The sequence below is a fragment of the Setaria italica genome, chromosome II (assembly GCF_000263155.2).
Source record: "Setaria italica strain Yugu1 chromosome II, Setaria_italica_v2.0, whole genome shotgun sequence".
In the NCBI taxonomy this organism is placed as follows: Eukaryota; Viridiplantae; Streptophyta; class Magnoliopsida; order Poales; family Poaceae; genus Setaria; species Setaria italica.
The window spans coordinates 2,481,952-2,502,985 of NC_028451.1; the positions used below are offsets into that span (position 1 = coordinate 2,481,952).

Genomic DNA, 21,034 nt, shown 5'->3' on the forward strand with positions numbered 1-21,034 from the left:
GCGGGGAGGGCGTGGGCGTGGCGGCCCACTAGAGAGAGCAGCGGCCACTGGTCAGCGGGCCCACTGGAGCATGGGCCCGCGAGGCGGTGGGGGTAGTTGGGACGGCGGTACGTGCGAGTAATGCGTGATGGCCGCGGGATGGGGGCTGGTGGGGCCCGGCCGTCGGCGGTAGTGGGAGCGCGTAGGGCGCTGAGCTGGATGGATCTCGTGATGCGTGCGGGATTTGAGGGTGGCCGTTGGATCGGTTGGTTCAGGGGGCAGGGTGCTCTGCAGTGGGGCGAGTCCGGCTTTGCGTGGACAAGGGGACAGCTGTTTTTTGTTGCTTCATTCCATGGCTTTTTGCTATTGGATTTATATTATATGGATTTCTTTTCTCCATCTTTTTAAAACTTGTCTCTCCAAAAATGACGAGACAAATTTTCAAAAGATTAAAAAAAATTCAAATTTTAGATTAAAAATGTTAGTGTGTAAACGAAGCGGATCTCAACTACTTGGCAACCTGAAAGCAAAATAGCGTTGCAGCATGGGAGCAGATTTTTAATTTGAGAGTGTCATCAGTCGCCATGTGTTTACATGCTTATTTCTAATACGATATTTGGACTTGGGATCTGATTAGTTGTAGCTATTCTAGTAGCAGCAGATCGCTAGATCCAGAGATTTTTGGCACTTAGCATGTTGGCATCGGCTGACCGGCCGTCGAGATCCACAACGGATGTGACAGAGACCCCAACCTTTCATTGCGCAGAAGTGGCAAAACTAACAGGAAGTACGCGACTTTTTGTCATCAAGTGAGCGAGAGGTAATGGGTTTGGTTCCAATTTGCAAGGTCCAAAGACTTGGGTCACAAGAAATTCTTAAGAGTTAGAAAAAGCTTCTCACGGATCACAAATGTTAGGTCGACTAATTCCATGGTGAAATAAACAGGAAAGAACATTTAACGCATGGTAACAATGGGTGGGTGTCACATTCTGGGAGTACTCGATCGGTGATGTTCACAAGATCTGCATGAAAATGCCAGCAAAATACTGGTCACCAACTATTTACCACCGCAACAGCTGAAACCTCAAACCTGTGGCAAGATTGGCTACACTTGTAACCGGACAGAGCCTTTACAGGTCATGGACACCTAAAACTTTACAGATCATGGAGATTGGAGACCACGAGATGTGTACGAGCATCAGGTGAAACCAGCTCTCCTTTTTGTCACATCTTCAATGCTGCATCCTAACTCCAGTTGCATGTCGTCCAAAACAGCAGCGGAAAAGGCGATGGAAAGGCCGGGAGTTCGCTGAACGTTTCCTCTTTTCTTTCCTTAATTTTTACCTGAACCCACTGCTGGTGATCTGGGAAGGACCAGACAAGCAACCATAAAATAAAACGGCAATCATGCAGGAATGCAGGACCATAAGGTTAGCATTTGTGTCATTAATTCTTTTCTCCAGAAGAATAAAGCCACGCCTAGTGGAGATGATAGGCTTTGCTTTTCTGAAGAACAATTCTGTCCTCTGATGTGAGGGGCCAAAGTTGACTGGGCTAGGATAGTAAACAAACCACGATGGAAATGGATAGTACAATTCAATAATGCATCACAGGTAGACAGTCAAAGCATGCATATTGCATAAAGCATGGAGAGATACCCTTGAAAACAGCTTACCAACTGATGTGAAATGAGCAAGAAAAACTGGGACACTGAGTGCTCTCCAATAAATGGTAAAACCAACTCAAAGGCATGTGCTTCGTTTTATTCACTGTTTGGAGCAGAAGCTTATGAATAAAATCTACAATTTTACATCGCAACAAGAATTGTTCAATTTATGCCCAGTTTCTCACCTCATCGTGAACAAATCGTAATCTGTGGTATTTCATAACCTAGTAAACCTCCACGTGCCACTGCTTGTTCTTTTTCAGCTGTGACAGCTTCTGGTCCCAGCTCTCTCCTCTCTGCTCGGCCACCCTCTTGAGCGTGTCCTGGATTCCAGGCATCATCCCCTTCAAACCGCAAAAGTAGATGTGTGCACCTCCGTCCAGGAGCTTGAAGATTTCGTCGCTGTACTCCTCAATCTTGTCCTGAACATACATCTTGCCACCACTCTTATTCTTCTGCTCTCTGCTTAGTGCTTTGTCATACCTGCAACGTCAACACTTGGATCAGTTCAACAAGAACCATTCAGCTTTACTTCAGCCGATTGAACTATGGAAGTATGTAGCCACCATAGTTAAATAAACAAGCACTAGATTGTAGCATTCTTAGTCATATCATTAGGATAGAATGAAACAAGATGATTAAGCTTGAAGGGAGTCTCAAAACCTGAAATTGTCTGGATACTGCTGAAGGTAGGTAGTGAATTCTTCATCATAGAGGAGGCTGTCAGAGTTAGCAACACCAAGGAAGAGCCATGCCAGACCGCCAAATTTGTAAGCTGGGACATCTTCCATGAACATACGACGTAGGTAGCCACGGTAAGGAGCAACACCAGTGCCAGTGGCAATCATGATATGAGTTGCATTTGGATCATCCTCCGGAAGAAGCAGAATTTTGCCTGAGGGGCCTGCATGAAGAGAAACCATTATGAGATGCTTGAAACAGGAATAACCAGCATTTGGCTTGAATTATACAATGGGAACAGTGCCAATTATAAAAGAAAGACAAAATAAAAGATAATTAGGCTAGGTATACCCTCTATATGTGATCACGTTGAACAGATTTCAGCAACATATTTGACGACTCACGTGAACTCAAGGAAATGTTGAAAGGGCTATTTTGGCAGTTGGAGGCTACCATTTATTGTTGGAAAACACATAGCGATTCTCTTATATATGACATCCAAGATAAAGTTCCGTACCTGTGATCTGAACTTTATCCCCTGGTTTTGAGTCACACAGGAAGTTACTGCAGATACCCTTCTTTGAGGGGTCTTCCTTTCCAGTTTCAGGATCATAATAAACAGCACGGCGAACACATAAGCTTGCTGTCTTTCCATCAAAAGAATCACCATACCTAGTAGAAGCAATAGAATAGAGCCTAACGGTATTTGGAGACCCAGGTTTCTTCGGATTCTCTCCCTGGCAACAAATGTATGAGAGGCCATATGAGCAACAAAGGTATTAGATTTAGATGTAGGAAATGCTGGTTCAGAAAAGAAAGCAGATGCAGATAACAATGAAATTAGAATTAAATTTGGGGTGTTAACTAGTCATTTGAACAAAAGTCCTACATTATCAATCTTGTTTACAGCAAGTGAGCTAGGATTTCCCAAAAATATTATTTACAAGTAATTTTAAGTTTTAACATCGTTTGTCAAGTTATCAGCAATGAGAGAATTGGAAATACTGGATACAGTTTCTCCAGATTTATACCAATAATGTCTGGCAAGAGGTTTAACCATAACATTGACAGTATATATTTCAATAATATCTTTTTTATAGCAACAGTGAATAATAAAGAATCATCCAAAGAGACTATTCAGTGACCACTACACACTGCCAAATAATGGAAGGAAAAGGGTTACTGTCCATAAAGGAAAACAAAACCACGGAAGTGTTGCATTATGCTTAGCAGGACAAGGAAGGAAGTACTACCGGAGGAATGACACCATAACTCTGTCCTTCCCAGTATGGAACATTACCGCCATGGTCAATGACAATGTGGCATATTTCACCAGGAGCTTTAGGGCCTACAAGCCTCTCAACTGAGACAATTGTTGCAGTGTATGGTTCCTTTGGCTTGTATAAGTTGAGTGGTGGCTCCTTCGCATTCTCCAATTCAACAGGTTTAACAGCAACTTTGCTTTTGCTTGCAAGTTGAACAGACATGCAGAAGACCTTGTTTAAATGCCTTGATTGCTGGGTCTTTTCCCATGCTAAAGTTCTCCTGATCCACGGTTTGCTCCGAAAGTTTAGATTATTGTTACCCTAAATATAACAATCAAATCATGTAAGGCTGATATCATATAGCATCAAGTAGGAAAAGCCGAAAATGCAGGAATTTCACCATCCGCTACCTACTCAAGCAGGAATATGTGTACCTATAATGTTCATCCTGCACACATTCCCTGGAAATTACTATGTTCCTAGTCCTGCTTTAGGAGAAAATGCAGTGGTTTCTGCCCTGAGTTACGCCCAAACTCAAGTACTCAACACCCCTTTCCTAAAATGATCTGAACAATTAGTACGCTTGTGCGAGAAAATAGTAGGCATCAGCCACTTCATCTATTAGTTGGCAGGGGCAGAAAACAACTAAAATACACCCTCCATTTAAACTCTTCAGCGCCTTGCTTAGCTACTGGGTACTGGTTGTGATTTGTGATTCTAAATAACACTATCGCTGAACAAAATCCAACAAAAATTCGAGCAAACAACATATGTCTCTAGCAACCAAAGAAGGACATCCTGACATGCATTTTACTTCAAGTCGTACTAGTACTGCTACCGCCCTCCAGTAGGAACAGAATTTAGAAATTTCGCCTCTCTGAACTACAGTAGTGTTCTACAGTGCCAGCCACGAGATTCCCCAACAGACACCCCAAAAATGACAACAAATTTTAGCCTCAGCAGTCAGCACGCAACCAACCCATCCAAGTACCTTAAGCGAAGAACCGTTGAGGAAACCGTCCGAGCCGACGGGCGCCAAGGCCGTTGCAGCAACCTGCACGGGACCAAAACTCAATCAGCCCTGCACGCACGCGGCAAAAGATGAGCCCGGCATCGCGCGGCGGGGTATGGACGTGCACGTACCTGAGTCCCGAGCGCGGCGGAAGCCATTGCCGGTCGACCGGCCGCGAGGGAGGAGGGGTTTGCTAGGGTTTTGATCTGCGGGAGGCGAGGCGAGGCGAGCGACGGGGACGTCGGGGAGGAGAGGGACGGCGAATACTGAAGAAAGGAGGTGAAGGCTCTTCTCAGTCAGTGTCCTCTGACAGTGACTGCCAAATTTGTGGTGCTCCGCTGCTGACCACTAACTACATGCCACTTTAGTTTTTCAAAAAAAAAACATGCCACTTTTGCTAGCCTACTTTTTTTTTTCAGAATACGCAAGAGAGCTGCGTACCTTTATATATTAAGAAGAATGAGTAGAATTATTACAACGCGGATCTACCGAGCTCACGCACACGGTTTTGAAATGTAGCTTGAGCTTAGCTACATGGCAACTTATTTACATCCGTTTAAACACAAAGGTTAGGGTAAGAAATCACTAAGGTACCGTGCTTCATCGTCGTCCTGCTGTTGTCGCGGCTATTGGAACATTGCTAAGTGTTTGGCTCATGACGCGCACCAATCAGCAGCTTGTTCTCGGATTAGCTCAGTTAGTTGACGAACGAATAGCCTACTTGCATTATTCGTTAGCTTCAGTACTGTTCAATTTAGATCGGCCTAGGATTCATGAAAATTCGGTCGGTCTGTGCTAAAAATCATGTAAAATTCGTACATTTCGAACAAGCACTGCGACCATAAAACATCTTGTATGTTCTTCTTCAGACTTTCAGAGAAGATAATGGCACGGCACGAAAGGGGAAAAAAACAACAGGCATTGGCAAATTGAGGTAGCATGGTAGGAGCAAAAGCCTTTTGGTTTCAGCCGCACAAGACCATTTCTTCCATGGTCTTCGGCATGTGCACGGTGTGTTCCAAAGGAACAAACACGTGCGAGAATATCAGCAGCAGCAGCAACAGATGATTGCGCTTAGAATGCCAAATTCTTGGTCACGCGCCAAGACCAGGGAATTTAGCAGTTCAGGACAACTCCCCGGTTTTCTCAACCAGACCGCCCAGAAAAACTAAAGTCCAAGACAAGTCAAAACAACATAACAAACCTCGTTTTACTGCATTACTAACCGGCTAGTGCAGCCGGTCCGGTCAGCTGCAGATCATCACCGGCTTCTCAGGCCATGCAGAACTCCACATGTCAGCACATTTCACAGTGTACCCTGCACAATAGTTGAACAAACTCCCCAGTATGCTCGGCATGTAGATCATATTGAACATCCAAAAATGGGGGAAAACTGGCAACTAATGCATCAGATGAGGAGCTTCATATAAAAGGGTGCTGAAAACGTTTGCAGCGCTAGTGCAGCAACACACAGGTTCAGTTTTTTTTGTTGAAACGGTAATAAACTCCAGCATAGAACTTTGTTTCTGATACGCGCAGGATTTTCCACTAGCTGCAATTCGAAATATATTGCATCCTTGTAGTGCACTCTGAATTGCAGCGACCAGATTGGTTACGTCAACGGCGCCTGCGGCTCGGCCCTGCCTGAGAGGAACCTCCAGAGCTTCCACCCGCCACAGGGCCTGGGCCAGGATGTGGTGCACCACCCGCCGCGGGAGCTGAGCCTGGATGTGCATGACTCGGTCCTGCTTGAGAGGATCCTCCAGGGCTTGCACCTGCCGCAGGGCCTGGGCCAGGATGTGGCGCACCACCCGCCGCGGAAGCTGAGCCTGGATGAGCACGACTCGGTCCTGCTTGAGAGGATCCTCCAGGGCTTGCACCTGCTGCAGGGTCTGGGCTAGGATGTGGCGCACCACCTGCCGCGGGAGCTGGGCCTTGATGAGCGCGACTCGGTCCTGCCTGAGAGGATCCTCTGGGGCTTGCACCCGCAACAGGGCCTGGGCCAGGATGTGGCGCACCACCCGCCACAGGAGCTGAGCCTAGATGGGTTACACCAGCTGCCGCAGGACCTGGAACGGGAGGAGGTGCTTCACCCGCAGGCTCAGCCAGATTATCCAGCAGTTGTTGGAGGTAGAGCCTTGCAACAGCGTCATCCTGTGTTTGCAGCAATAAAGATATGGTTAGTGCTCGATTGAAACCTTCAATCTGGTGTAAGTGGTGTAATGGTCGATTAGAGACAGCTAATGAATCAAGAGCAAGACTCACCCCAAGGCAGTTGTCGAATGTCCCATCTCTCAGAGCCTCAGGAAGATTAGTTTGCAGCGCAGTACGAGCCCTGCACCGGAGAGGGGAAGAGATGAGTGTCGTTGAATGGGAAGAAATGTTGCATGTTATGAAGTTCCTAGTACGCAAATGACAGCACATACCTGGGATCATCCGTCAGCCTGAGGTAGCAGCGGATAATGTGCTTCAGCAACCTGGTGGAGGGCTGAGGCTGTTCAGCCACCATGCTTGCTAAAACACTGGCTATCCCAAAAAAACGTTCAGGGGTGCCACAGATGTGCTGTAACCCAGCTTCATCTATAATGATCTTTTGTACAATGAAAGTAGCCACCTGCATATGCATTCGACTAATTAGTGAATCAAAACAATGGCTGTGACATTAGTAGAATTCACATTAGCTCCACCAGCAAAGAGAGCACTAGGTTCCTACTCAACTTCTTGTGGTTTATGCAGAAGAGATGCTACAAAGAGGTTGGCAGCATTTATCTGCCAACCAATATAGCAGGAGTCATCTCCTGCTGTTTTCCTTAAAGAAAATACATAGGACTCATTTTATGCTTCGAGGTTGTAAGTTGATTGGTGACCTACTTGACTACATTTTAGAACATACAGTGCACCTCACTTAAACAACATGCAAACTATATGATATATTGGAAGAGTAGCATATCATGCAAAATAAGCTAGTCGATCTGGGAAACACATGGCTAGCAAAGCTAGTAGATGGATATTACAGTGAAGAATCATCTCAATATACAAAGCCTTAATTATGTATATCGTGTCAAAATCTACATGACCGTTGGAGACTGTGACTTACACCAGGTGATTGCAAGATTGTGTTTCATGCAAACTTTAGACAGCCTAGCACACTAAGGAATACAATAACTTGATATGGCATGGATGAGCAGAGGCAAAAGACCACGGCATTTCATGCAAAAGATGATATGACATACTGTTTTTGACAGCTCGCTGCCTGTCTCCATGATTCGCAAGCATAGATGAATGATGTCACTCTTTAGCAGGGAATTGACAACTTCAGTATCATCCACCTGCATGTATCACAAGACAAAGAAGCTTCTTTCTCATTTGCAGAATTAGTATTTGATAAAAACAACAAATGGACCTTGGCCATGAATTTATCGCTGTTCGAGTAACAGCTCCTATAATTACCAAAATAGCAAGATTGAATTGAACATAAGAAATGTTCCCACTGAAAGAAACCTGACAAACGTTCCACAAATACTTAAGCATCCTTGCATGTGGGCATGTTGTCATGTGTGCCTTCTGAATCATAATTTACATGGCATTGCTTTGGAGTAGCAAAGAGACTGAAGGTCCAGAGTATGTAATTGGTTACACATTTTTGCCCCATTATCTTTTCTCAATGTCCCACATATGACCATAAGTCCCAACAAATTTGCAGGAGAGCACATCTACATTTTTTTCTAGATTTTTTAATATCACACATGTCCCAACAAGATGGAGGCATCCACTCCTAGGAGTAAAATTGCTTTGTCACATGGGACAGGGGAGCTTTAATATAGACAGCACTGGTGTTAGAGCACTGCAAAAGCATGGCATTTGTTGTTCATGAGAAAAGTTGTGGCATTTTCTGTAGCATGCTCTAAATTGATAATTCTTTGATGGACACTATAAAATTATAGTAATTTGATAGAACATAGTATGACCATCAAAATATCCATTATGATGAAATAAAGATAGAGAAGAAGCACACAAGGTCTCATTTTCCCTTGGCTTGGGACTGATCTGGATGTCCGAAAATAATACAACAATCAATATCATCAAGAATGGTTCTAACCCAATTGCTGAAGGCATCCAGATCGGCTCACGCTCTCCTCCTTCCTCTCAATTATATTTTAATGGGTGTGGATACATCTAAAGTACCACAGTTTTGTGGTTACCATCAGCAAATTATAGATTCAAATATGTGCTCCAGCAAATGCCATGTGTCAACATTGAGCATTGTTCTTTTTTCTTTTTTTTTTCTTGAACTCATGGGAGAACTGCGTGCCATTGCATTAAGAAGAAGGAATAGAATACAGAAATTTGTCCGGTCTTAAACATTGAGCATTGCTCTCCTTCACATCAGTAGGAATACATAGAAAATGTACAAAAGATTATTTATTCTTTTCAACATTCACTTCTTTAGATGAACCATACATTTGGGCTCCTGCTCGGATCAACATTCAAGTTCAAATTTCATCATATTACTGAGTTATCAAGTTTACGTAGCAATGAATTGGAGAATGGTAAAAGTGATGCTAATGCTAATGAATGGAAAATCAGAACTATCTTGTGTGAAAAAATTTATATCAGCACTTGATCACTATCAGCTGATTTTCGTGGTATACTACATGGATTTAGGGCATTCTGCTAAAACTATGACAAATCATTCGAGGAATAGAGCAGGTAAACATTAAAGGTTTTAAGTAAACCTGCTTGCGAAAATTAAAAAGTTAGTTATCTTTTACTTCCACAAGAACAAAGACAGTTGCCTCAGAATTTTCATGGCCAACTAAAGAAGCTGGGGGAATGAACATGAATCTTCACTGATTATTGCATTGCATGTTTAGTGAAGCAAATCCAGGCTTTTTACTCAAGTGTTGGAGGCAATGCAAAATATCTTCTCAGTCGTGTAAAATTCTATGTAAAAATTACCTTAACAAGAGCACCAAACACACCAAGAGTGGTGAGGCGCAGGTACTCAAAAGATCTGGTGTCGATAGTAGTGTTCAAGAGTGGGTATAAGTACTCAGTAATTTCAGCTGCAAAATCAAATGATGAAATGTGAAGGAGTGAATAACTAATGGAAACATATCCAGGAAACAAAGTTCCATAATAAAAGTAAAAAAAATCCAAAATACTTCAGAATATTTACTACAGCAGTTAACATAAACCAAACTTGTGTCAACCACTACATGATAATGTGACAAAACCTTGAGAGAGAACATAGGATAACTAGCAAAGCACAGCTTCAGTGCATTTCAGCTTCGACATACAAAGGCTCATGATAATTAGTCTTTACCTTTTAAAAAGGGGTCCCTTGTCTCAGGGTGTGATGCAACAGACTGCAAAAAATTTAGGAGAGGGGGATGAATAGAACATACAGTATGAAATCTAAAGTTGGTAGCTTAAAATGATCAACAAGAACCAGAAGAAAAATCCCTTTCCCAGTAAATTATTGCTATGTGATGGGATGGTAAATGGTTGCAACGAGCAGCCAACTTTTCTGCTACTAACCCCTTATTTTTATCTAAAACCATACCTGAAGGAGTGCGAGAACATTGCAGGCTCTGTTTGATACACTTGCGGATAATGTAGGGGGTGAAAGTGTAGGATAGACTGACATGATTTCCTGTTTTTTCAAGTAGCCAAACATAACAAGTAAGACCAAAAGGTTAACCTAGAAGATCGGTTTAAACTTCACAAACATATAATAAGAAAACTGATATAGCAATGAACTCGAGGATTGAATCAGGACTGACTGACCTAACAGACTGATCATGGAAACAGAACGTGACAGAATATACTCAAAGCTCCTATTAAGCTTGATCAAATGATCACACTATAAGTAAGCATAGAAGAGCACAAGGGTTGCTACATACCTGCAGCAGCACAACCATTGTGCCAAAAGAGTGCCATATCAGTGGACCCAAATCCGGAAACATCTCCCTTTTCTGAAAAATAGTTGCAAAAAGAACATTACATACTAAATTTGTTGCCTTCATAAATGCTGTGCCATGCTAATGACTGAACATGCAGCTACTACTGTCATTACTGTATTGATCAGCTACAGAACGACTAACAGTTTACTTTAGAATGAGTCCATATCATTACCATAGAAAAACAATAACAACATGTAACTTGGGCATTCAGCATGTTGATTGCATATAAAGGGAAATAGTAGTTGTTTGACAAATTTACTAAAGGCATTTTGTAAATAATATAACACATTCATTCTGCGAACAAACTCTTAAATTGCAACTGAAATGTTGTCAGATGCAATGAACCACCACAACTTCAAGATTTTCAATCATTATTATTTGCAGTAAGCTACAGACATCTGAACAAAAGGTATCGAATAACACTCTCGAACTTTCTACTTGCAAATACACCAACTCTGTTCAAAGTACAAACATTACTCCCTGTCATACATAAACATCATGTCAAACACTACATATGAATGTGGCAACTTGCTCTACTACTTGTCACACAAACAACTAAATAAAAGATGGAAACATTTTCCATCCTAATCTAACATAATGTCAGATTCCACACCAGAAGACCATTAACACAGATCAAATCGGCACTATTGTTAATTCAAATGCATCAGACATCAGGGATATGAAAAAAAAACTAGTGTATGTACAGCAATCCACCTCTGATAAACTCAAAGCTGGACGAAAAAACCAAATCTCCCGATGAAACAACGGATACATCAGAAATCCAGCTATGAACCAAAATTAAGACATCACATATAAAAATACCTAAATTCTTTTGATTTCCAAATGTAGCGGTCAGAATGAATTAAAAGATGGAACTAAATTGCACAATATAACCATGGATCCCCATGATAAAATACGCAAGAGATCAAACAGTATACCCTTTGGAAACCAAGAACCAATCGGAAAGGAATGCTGTTAAATTGCCACAGTTATGCGCCAACTCCCATACAAATCATTAAAACTGAACCATCCTAACCCTCGAAAACTACACAGCATCACAAGATGCAAACTTTTACTGCTGCGGCAACAAGAATTCCTGGCAAGAAACCTCACTAGAGATCGAAAAGGCCAGATCTTTAATCTCGGGGATGTATAATCTGCAGATGGGGAAAAGACACAGGAGCGACCTTGGAGAGCTCAGCGAGAGCATTTCCACGCAACTCAGGGTTGCAGAGGTTGAGCACAAGCTGCTCCTCCAGCTTCATATTAATGTCAGGCACCACGGAGTCGCAGCCTCCTGCCATGGAGGGAGACAGAGGCAAGGCCTTGGGGGAGGAGTGGGGGGCGTACAAGGGAGATCGAAGATTCCCGTTTCAAAGAGGCGAAGAAAACAGAGAAGGCCATCATTGCCAGATTCAGCGTTCTACTTAAAGACCCATATGCCCTTTTCCCCTTGTTCTTATAACGTAAAAATAAATGCATCCTTATATTTACCCTTTCCTTTTGGGTTAGTTTCTCTAATAACTTATCATTTTTTAAGTTTTTGTATGTTTTGGATTTGGAATGCTCTATACACTGCCTTTTTGAATAATATGGTGTTTTGAGTATTTATTCCTTAGTGCAAGAAATAGTCTCTGTGATTTTGGATGCAATCAAGTCTACGATATGTAATTGTCTTTACAGCAATAGCAATACACCAATCACATCTTCTAAGCTAGTAAAGCAGTGGTCTTTTGAGTACGGATTTGAGGTGATAAGATTGACATTTTAAAAGTTACGTAACGAGTAACAAGCTAATGTTTATCCACACAGTTTCATATGTATAGATGAACCATTTCAACCATGATTTTTTGGTCATTACTGATTCTTGAAGAAAATAAACATGTATCTTTCAAGTGTCCGTTTAGTTAGGCCTTGTAAGCTGTAAATTGTTTCGTTTTCATAATGATGTTCTGATTTTGTTTAAGAAAAACCTTTGTGCAGTGTGCACTAAACTTTGGCCTGATGTGGTGCTTGACTCATTTGAGTTGTCTTTAATACGACAAAATAGGGACCATTTGGTGTGGCTAGATGAGTAAAGTTGGGCTATTGCAAGCTCAGTTATGGACTTATGGTTATGTTTGACTTAAGGAATGATATTTACCCCCAAAGATTTAGAGAATTTACACAGATGTTTCATGTAAATAGTTTCCTTTTCTAATATGATCTCTTAATGCATTAGGAAGAACGTATCCCTAGCACATGTGGATTTTTTTTCTTTGAATTTTTTTGAAAAGGAATGATATTTACTTTATAATCAAAAAGTAAATCGAGATTAAATGCAAAAAAGAAAGGCAGTCCTAAAGGGAGAAACACTATTGTGTTATACAAGCACACTCTGAACTGGTTCAACTTGTATCAATGGGAATGAAGTTTATTTATAACCGGAGAAATTTGGTATTATTCAAAATGTTAATATAAAACGGTACTTTATAAATAAAAAGGCAAGGATAACTAAAAGTACAATCTTTCATTAAGCATGTCTACCTAACAATTTCCACATTTGTATCAAGTGATCAAGCACCAAGATTCTCAAATAAGTCAATCATTAACTCATTAATAAAAAATGGAAGACATTGCATCACAATTTATATATATTACGGAAAACCTTGGGTAAATTAGTAAAAGACAGCATCTGACTACTATCATAAGCAATCTGAGTTGGATACAGCTCAGTGGCAATTATACTATTTTTGAGATATTATGCCAAATGAATAGGAGTTGATTGACATAGACAGTCTAGAGGACAAACAGAATTAGTTAACTGGTAAAGGGCAAGTGATGTTTTGGATCTAACAAATCAAGGAGAAGATATGCCACAAGTTTGGGGCCTTTAGGACAAGGAGCCTCATTGTTTGACACTGTGACACAGATCCAACAATCCTAAATTGCTTCTTTTTTTCTTGAACACGCAGGAGAACTGCGTATCATTATATTAAGAAGAATAAATGAGTGGGTTTAGAAACCCGTACATCCCTGCACACACACACACACAAACTTTTACATCGGGAAAAACTCTCTCTAACTTGCCAAAGGCTTGACCCAAGACCACTAAGAATGGAATGCAACACCAGTGCGCGATTGGGATTCAAATAACTGCATGGATAGATGCTGTGCACGAAATATAACACTAGGAAACTTCACAAGTTTCTCCACTGGCATCCAAAACAACTGAATGACACTATCAACTCACACTGCTATTTCATCGGCAGGTGTTCATTCTACCGTGGGCTGACACTTTAATGAGGTGTAAACACACTATATTAGCTTCAAAATCAAGACCAGGGTGCGTTTTCTAACAAGGAAGTTAGCCCTTTTGTGAAAAGTAAACAAACAACTTTCAGTTGCGCCGCCATCCTTGCTAAAAAGCTAGAAATGCCGCAACCTAGTAACGCAGTCAAGTTCACGCACAATGAATCGGAGCAAGATGCATACGCAAGACGAAAATGTTTTTTTCTTTTTGAAATGGACAAGACGAAAATGTTAACCAATAGTTTCAGTGACAACAAGTAATTTGGTAAATTTGAGACGGGCACGGTCACACAGCGCCTGGAGAAGACTTGCCTAGAACGGAGCCTCCCCGGAAGCTGCCAAGCCCAGGCGCCGGAGGAAACCGGGCCCACGCCTCCCGGCTTCTCCTCCGCGCCAGTTACCGGTCCAGCCGCTCGACGCCGCGGCATGGCTCGCTCAGCCCTCCGCGCCGCGTGACCCGCGCTCGCCGAAACGGACGGGAAGCCGCGGGCGCCGCCTGACGTAGCAGCGGAACTGGACGGGGGTCGTGGGTTTAACCACCTCCAACAAATTATTGGCTCCCCGGAGGCTCGGATGAGGCGGCGGCGGCGAGAAACGTTGCCCCGCGCGAGCCGCCGCCCACTCGCCGCTCACCATCGAAGGGGGAAGGGGAGGTTTCAGACGAGACTCTGCCACCTATGCCCCGCGATCCCACCCAAGCGTCAATGGCTCATGGGTCCCGGCGTGTCTTTTTTTTTTTAATAAAGGTCCTCAAAGATTCGTAGTAACGCGCCACGAGCCACGCAGACCAGCGAAGAACATGAATCAACAAATCTTCTCTCGAAAGGCATGAATCAACGAATCTTTTCTCGAAAGACATGAATCAGCAATTGGAAACTACATTTTCTCAGCCTGTTTAAAGCAACAAAGAAAAAAATTATAGGAAAGTTAGAAATCTGGGAGGGGCCATGGTCAACTTTGGCCGGGTCTAAGCTTCGCCCGTGACAATACTCATCACCGGCTTCTCTAAACCATTTAATAAACCATCTATCCAGCAAACATAATAAAACTCTATTGTATGCTCTGCAAATTTATAGTATTAAAACATCTTAAGAAATCTAGCACCAGAATGCATCACACGAGGAGCTTCTCATGTAAAAGAGCTCTCTCCCTGGTTTATTTTGTTTTAATTCATGTGTTCCAAAACGCCAAAAAAAAAACTCTAAAAGCAGTACTGGTGCATGCACTGAAAAGGTTTGCAATGCTCATAATTACAACAACACACTGGTTCTGTTCTTGACTCAGACGGTCACAAACCTAAGCATGGTGCTTTATTTGAGGCGCGCATGCAGGGCCTTCTTCCTCTTCCACTTGCTGGAACTGGCTGAACAGCATGGTAGTGCGCGGGTTCTCGGTTGCAGCAACCAAATTAGCCTATTACATCCACGACGCACAACTCGGACCTACCAGGATCCTCTTGCCTGTTCGCTTCAGCTTATAAGCCGGCTGAAAAGTCGAAACGGCTGATTTGTTGTGAGAGGAAAATACTGTTTGGTGGCTGATAAGCTGGCTGAATAAGCTGAAGCGAACAGGCTGCTCGTCTGCGGCTTCCACCCGCCCCCGCAGGGCCTGGGGCCTGGGCCAAGATGATGTTCTCCGCCCACCGACGCAACTCCCGGGCCTAGGGCTAGTTCACCCCCAAATTCCAACTTTAGCACTATACAAAAAGAAGATTCCCCATCACATCAAACTTGCGGTACATGCATGGAGTACTGAATGTAGACGGAATCAAAAACTAATTGCACAGTTTTGTTGTACTTTGCGAGACGAATCTTTTGAGCCTAATTAGTCAATATTTGGACAATAATTCACAAATACAAACGAACCGCTACAGTGTTGCTACAGTAATTTGGTCACCCCAAAGTTGGGCAACTAAACAAGGCCTAGATGAGGTGCTGCACCCACAGGAGCAGCCAGGATATCCAGCAGCTGTTGGAGACAGCACCGTGTGGCTGGGTCATCCTGTGTTTGCAGTAACAAGGTGCAGTTAGCATTCGATTGCAACGTTTGATGCGGTTTATGTAATCAACGGTCTGAATATCTGATCATCACTAACAGTTGAGTTGATCAACTGAAAGCAGGGCTAATTATGACCTGAAGGCAGTTGTTAAGGTCTCCAACAGCTTACCTAAATCGGATTGTTATTCCTAAAAACTGTGAGAATACTTAAAAACAACAAAAAAAAAAACTTACTCCAACAGCATACCTATGTGGATTGTTATTTTAGGTCATGACCTAAATTCCTCTCTCCATGGTCCAAATATACCAATCCAACACTGAATTGCTAAAACTTGGAACCTACAGCGAGAAACAACAACCACCATGCATTGGACATTTCCTGCTCGAGCCGTCGCCACCCCATCCCCGCGCCACCACCTTCATTCGCGCGTCCGGCCACCAGCACCGCCATGGAAGGGCTTAGCTCCCTTCCAACTACCCCTAAGTCACCCACCGCCCGTCCCACTGCGGCTTTGGCCGGTCCCTCCACCGAAAACAGAAGAAGCCGCAACGCCTGGTGTTGACATTTAGTAACGTCAAGTGAAGATTTGTTGCGTGAATCCTTAGATGGGTTATCTCGCAAGACATATATGGTTCGGGCAATCCACCCTACGTTCAGTTTGTGGCACAAGTTCTTTATTCTCGTGCTCAAGGGCTCAAGTTTGTAGCGGGGGTTACAAACAGTACGTGTATGTTCTACTCGGGATCCAATCCCTCTCTTGTTCCCCTCCATACCCTTATATACATAGCTATGAGAGGGATTACATTGTTGGTCGCATCCTCTTATTTAATTGGGTGTCTCCTCTAACGGGTGGCCATGGACCCCGTCCCTCAGTCGAGGCTTCTCCTCGCTTGACTTCCGTCAAAACCTTCGTCCGGTCGTCTCGATCACCGAACCTGACCCCTAGACTTATCCGAGGGTGCGCCTGCCATCAGTCTCATCACCTGGCGTCGCCATGATGGCGGACGGAGATCGGGCGGATATAACCACGCACAACGTTGCCACACCATTCTCGATCGGGGACCTTTGTCTTGAAGCAGTTGTCGTGCTCTCCTAGGTACAGAATACGATGCGCCAGACTAGACAGCTCGCATTTCCTTATATTGGCCCACGTGAGTGCCGCTGGCAGGCCTAGCCACGCCCTAGGGACGTAGTAAGCCTGACATCATCATTGCTCCTTGGCCTTTGCTGGGTAACTTGAGCCGAGCTAGCGGCCTGTTTATCTTGATGTCCGGGCCTCCTTACGAGGCACCGCCCGGTCAGCCGGCAATAACGACAGTGGTTTTTGTTTCGGTGCAATCGGTATCTTCTTCCTAATCTCACCCCAGGCTTGTCGATGGATTAAGGTATAGATAACCGTCACCTGGGGCTCCCCACCCGTCCGTCGATGGCTGGCTCCGACATGCCCGTGGCCGGGTGCGGCCTGCCCGCGGAGCCGGCTCTCCCGCAGCTCACAGCTCCGTCCTGCGCCTGAGCTCGGACGAGCGCCGCCCGCTCCACCATGGTCGGAGATCGAGCTCCGCGCGTAGCCGTAGCCCGGCCGGACCTCACCTCCCATCGCCCTCCTCGTTGTGCGGCCTGCGCCTCGCCCCACCATGTGCGCTCCGCCCCTACCTACCATGCGGCCCGCGCCTTGCCTAGATGTGCGCCGCCCGTCCCCGAAGCGGCCGGGCAAGACGGAGGAGCGCGACCGGCGTCGATTCTCGGCAGTGGGGCTCATGGATTCGGGTGGAGGAGCAGGGGCCGCCGCCGATTTGAGCGGAGCAGCGCGGGGAGAGCAGCAGGATGGAGAGGGGGGAGAAGAGAGTTCGGGGAAGAGGATGAGTCAATTTTGCAGATCGGTCCTAGAAAAAAGATTATGTTCACATATTAATCCCTAAAGGAAATATAAGAGAAGCATAAAACCATTACCTAAATCTTCTCTCTCCTATACTAAAACAAGTATCAAAAACACATATGCTGTTGGAGATGCTCAAGAGATGCTCTAAATGTCCCGTTCTTCAGAGCCTCGCGACACGGCCCTGCATGTAGGGGTGATCTAGACAATGATCAAGATGAACGCCATCGCTTAGCCGGGAAGAGATGTACACGTTAGAAGTTCCTAGCGTATGCAAATGACAACGCGTACCTGGGATGATCTGTCAGCCTGAGGTAGCAGCGGACGACATGCTTCAGGAGCCTGGAAGAGGGCTGGCCGACGAGCGCAAACACCATGGTTCCTAAAGCAATGGATATCTGAAAGAAACTGTCCGCCGTGCCGCAGATGTACTGTAACCCAAAGTCGTCGAGCATGATCTTTTCGACGATGGAAGTGGAGACCTGTATATTAATGTGCATGTGGCTGGTTAGTGTGATCAAATCAAGCAGTAGGTGAACAAATGGAGGGCGTAAAAGCCAGTAGATGGGCGTGATAGTGATAGTGACCAAGAATGCCAAAATCTGCATGGCCACAAAGATCTTGAACAAATGTCAAGTGGTTGCTACGTTTGCAATCCATATACGAGCTTAAGAAACCGAAAGCATGCCAATGAGTAGGGTATAGCATGGTGTGTCATGGCTGGGCGTATGCAAAAAGATGGCATGACATTACTATTCCTTGAAGCTCAGTGCCCATCACCATGATTCGCAAGAACAGAGGCATTACTTGACTTGTCACCAGGAAATTGACTACTTCTGTATCGTCTTCTACCTGCATGTATCACAAAGACAAAGAAGCTTCTTTCTCATCTGCGGAAATAGTTTTTTGATAAAAAATAAAAGATGGATCTTGGTCAAAAAATTATCTTTCTTAGACTAATTACTTCCATTCTACCGGTAGGAATTGATGATGAGAAATGTTCCCTTCTAAAAGAAACATATAGCACTAAATCATTGTATCATTGTACTTTTGAATATTACAAATTTACAAGGTATTGTCATCTGTAGCTCTAAATCATTGTTAATTGATTCCATGGTAAACAAGATGGTTCGGTGCATTCTCCTAAAACCATGACAAATCATTCAAGAAATTCAATGCAGGAAACTTTAACGATTTACAGTAAAGCTAATTTTTTTACGTTGAAGAGTCAATTATCCTTTACTTCCATAAGGGCCTCAAAAATTTCATGGCCAGCTAAAGAAGTTGGGGAATACGAATGTGAATCTTCATTTCAGTCTCGAAGGAAATGTGACTAATCTTCTCAGTCATGTGAAATCGTAAGCATTTTAGATAAAGGAAAAAATCCTAAGCATAAATTACCTTAAAGAGAGCATCAAAAGATTTGGCGTTGCTTGTAGTATTCAAGAATGGGTATAAGTACATGGGAATTTGGGCTGCAAAAAATGAAGGATGAAAAGAGATGGCAAATGAGTAGCTAATAACAAGATATCCAGAAACACAAAGTTCATCAGTACCATAATACATGTAAAAAATCAGTATACTTAAAGAGTTAAAGAGTTTTTACTGTATATGTTAGTCATAAACCGAACCCATATAAATGTACCGCTACATAACAGTGTCACAAAACTTTGAGAGAATGTAGGATAACTAACAAAGTACACCTTCATTGCATTTCAACTTTGACATACAAAGAGTTATGTTCATTAGTCATTAGTCATCACCTGCTGCAACAGTCTGCAACAATTTTAGGAGAGGTTGAACAAAATATATTATACAAATTCCAATGTTGCAAGGCTAAACTGATTAACAACAAACATAATAAACAAAAGGGAAACATTTGCGGTATAGAATGACGTGGGATGGGGGCAACCAGCAGTTAATTTTTCTGCTATTATCCCCGTTTTGTACTAAAACCATACCTGAAGAAGCCCAAGTGCATTGCAGACTCGGCTCGATGCATTATCCGATAGTGTTGGGGATGAAAGTGCAGAATAGACTAAAATAACTTCCTGTTTTTTCAATTAGTCAAACATACCAAGTGAGACCAAAGCCTAACGATCACTTCAATAGAAGATTGGATTAAATTTCAAGAACATATATTAACAAAACTAATAAAGCCGTGAACTCGGGGATTGTATCAAGAATGAAGGACCTAATAAACTGATCGCGAAAATAAAACACAACAGAGCACGCTCAAAGCTCATATGCAAGCTTGCCCATACCATAAGTAAGAAGAGAAAGCACAATTGTAGCTACATACCTGGAGTTGTGCAGTCATTGTGCCATTGCCAAACCAATGGAGCCAAATCCTTAAACATTCGCCTTTTCTGAAAATAGTTGAAAATCATATATCAAATTTGTTGCCTTCATCAATGATGTGGCATGTTAATGAGTAAACATGCATTAAAAACCAGCACCATTACTGAATTCAAAATCTACAAAATGACTAAAAGTTAACTTTCTTCTGCGGTTTGTACCCTTAGCAATTTAGAAAAGCAATAACAGTATGTAAGTCGGTCATCCAGCATGTAACACGCGTGTATATATGGATTTGAAAAATTCAGTGCAGCTCAAACACAGAACCAGACCACCGATATAAACAGTATCGTAAAATAAGTTGATCACTTACTACTAAATCAAAAAAAGGAATTATTACATCACAGATTATAGAAAGCCTCGTCCAAATTGGCAAAAGGCATCTTCTGACTATGTTATGTTATCATAAGTAATATGAGCTTGAAAAAACTAAGTGCCAGTCACTTTTGAGATATTATGTCGAATGAATAGGAGGTGATGAAATGAAATAGATTATGTAAAGGAGAAACAAAATTACCTTACATAACTCGGAAAGGGCATTCACTTTTTTTTGTGGATCACACAGATCATTGACAAGAGATTCAACAAGTTCTAGGTCTTTAGGACTATGGAACTCGATGGTCGACATTGTCAAGTGAGAAAACAGACTGAACAATCCTAAATTGTCTCCTGCAGAAATGGAATGCAACATCAATGGGCGATGGGGTTTAAATAGCTATAGCGATAAATGCCGTGCACGACACTATATAGTTACATACTGTTATTGAACTTCACTGGAATCCAAAACGGACGATGGACACTACCTACCCCCACCGCTATTTCATCGAACAAGTGTTCATCGTGCCATCATTTTCCACTTTAATGAGTTGTACGCTTGCTGAAACAGCTGTAAAGAAAACTAAAGCCCTCAAATATCGCAAAAAGGATGCCCCATAAGTCTA

The 21,034-nt window shown here is 43.1% G+C and overlaps 2 protein-coding genes and 1 long non-coding RNA gene across 3 annotated transcripts; all 3 read right to left on the minus strand.

Moving 5' to 3' along the window:
• Positions 1–1,668: 1,668 nt before the first annotated feature.
• Positions 1,669–4,914, minus strand: LOC101754258 (ferredoxin--NADP reductase, embryo isozyme, chloroplastic). Its single transcript, XM_004955392.4, has 6 exons — positions 4,735–4,914; positions 4,583–4,645; positions 3,580–3,912; positions 2,844–3,063; positions 2,309–2,549; positions 1,669–2,128 (listed from the first exon to the last, which is right to left on the minus strand). Exons 1-6 carry the CDS (start codon positions 4,759–4,761, stop codon positions 1,870–1,872), a joined length of 1,143 nt encoding a protein of 380 aa, XP_004955449.1. The 5' UTR covers positions 4,762–4,914; the 3' UTR covers positions 1,669–1,869.
• A 1,018-nt stretch (positions 4,915–5,932) lies between these two features.
• Positions 5,933–14,549, minus strand: LOC101786129 (CCR4-NOT transcription complex subunit 9). Its single transcript, XM_012843790.3, has 9 exons — positions 14,173–14,549; positions 10,510–10,581; positions 10,170–10,259; positions 9,930–9,972; positions 9,563–9,669; positions 7,837–7,932; positions 7,030–7,217; positions 6,869–6,938; positions 5,933–6,757 (listed from the first exon to the last, which is right to left on the minus strand). Exons 2-9 carry the CDS (start codon positions 10,570–10,572, stop codon positions 6,221–6,223), a joined length of 1,194 nt encoding a protein of 397 aa, XP_012699244.1. The 5' UTR covers positions 10,573–10,581; positions 14,173–14,549; the 3' UTR covers positions 5,933–6,220.
• Positions 14,550–16,616: 2,067 nt separating this feature from the next.
• On the minus strand, positions 16,617–20,746 carry LOC111256325. Its single transcript, XR_002676380.1, has 6 exons — positions 20,611–20,746; positions 20,038–20,104; positions 19,697–19,786; positions 19,137–19,210; positions 18,027–18,587; positions 16,617–17,919 (listed from the first exon to the last, which is right to left on the minus strand). It is a non-coding gene; the product is annotated as an uncharacterized LOC111256325 (long non-coding RNA).
• Between the last annotated feature and the right edge of the window lie 288 nt (positions 20,747–21,034).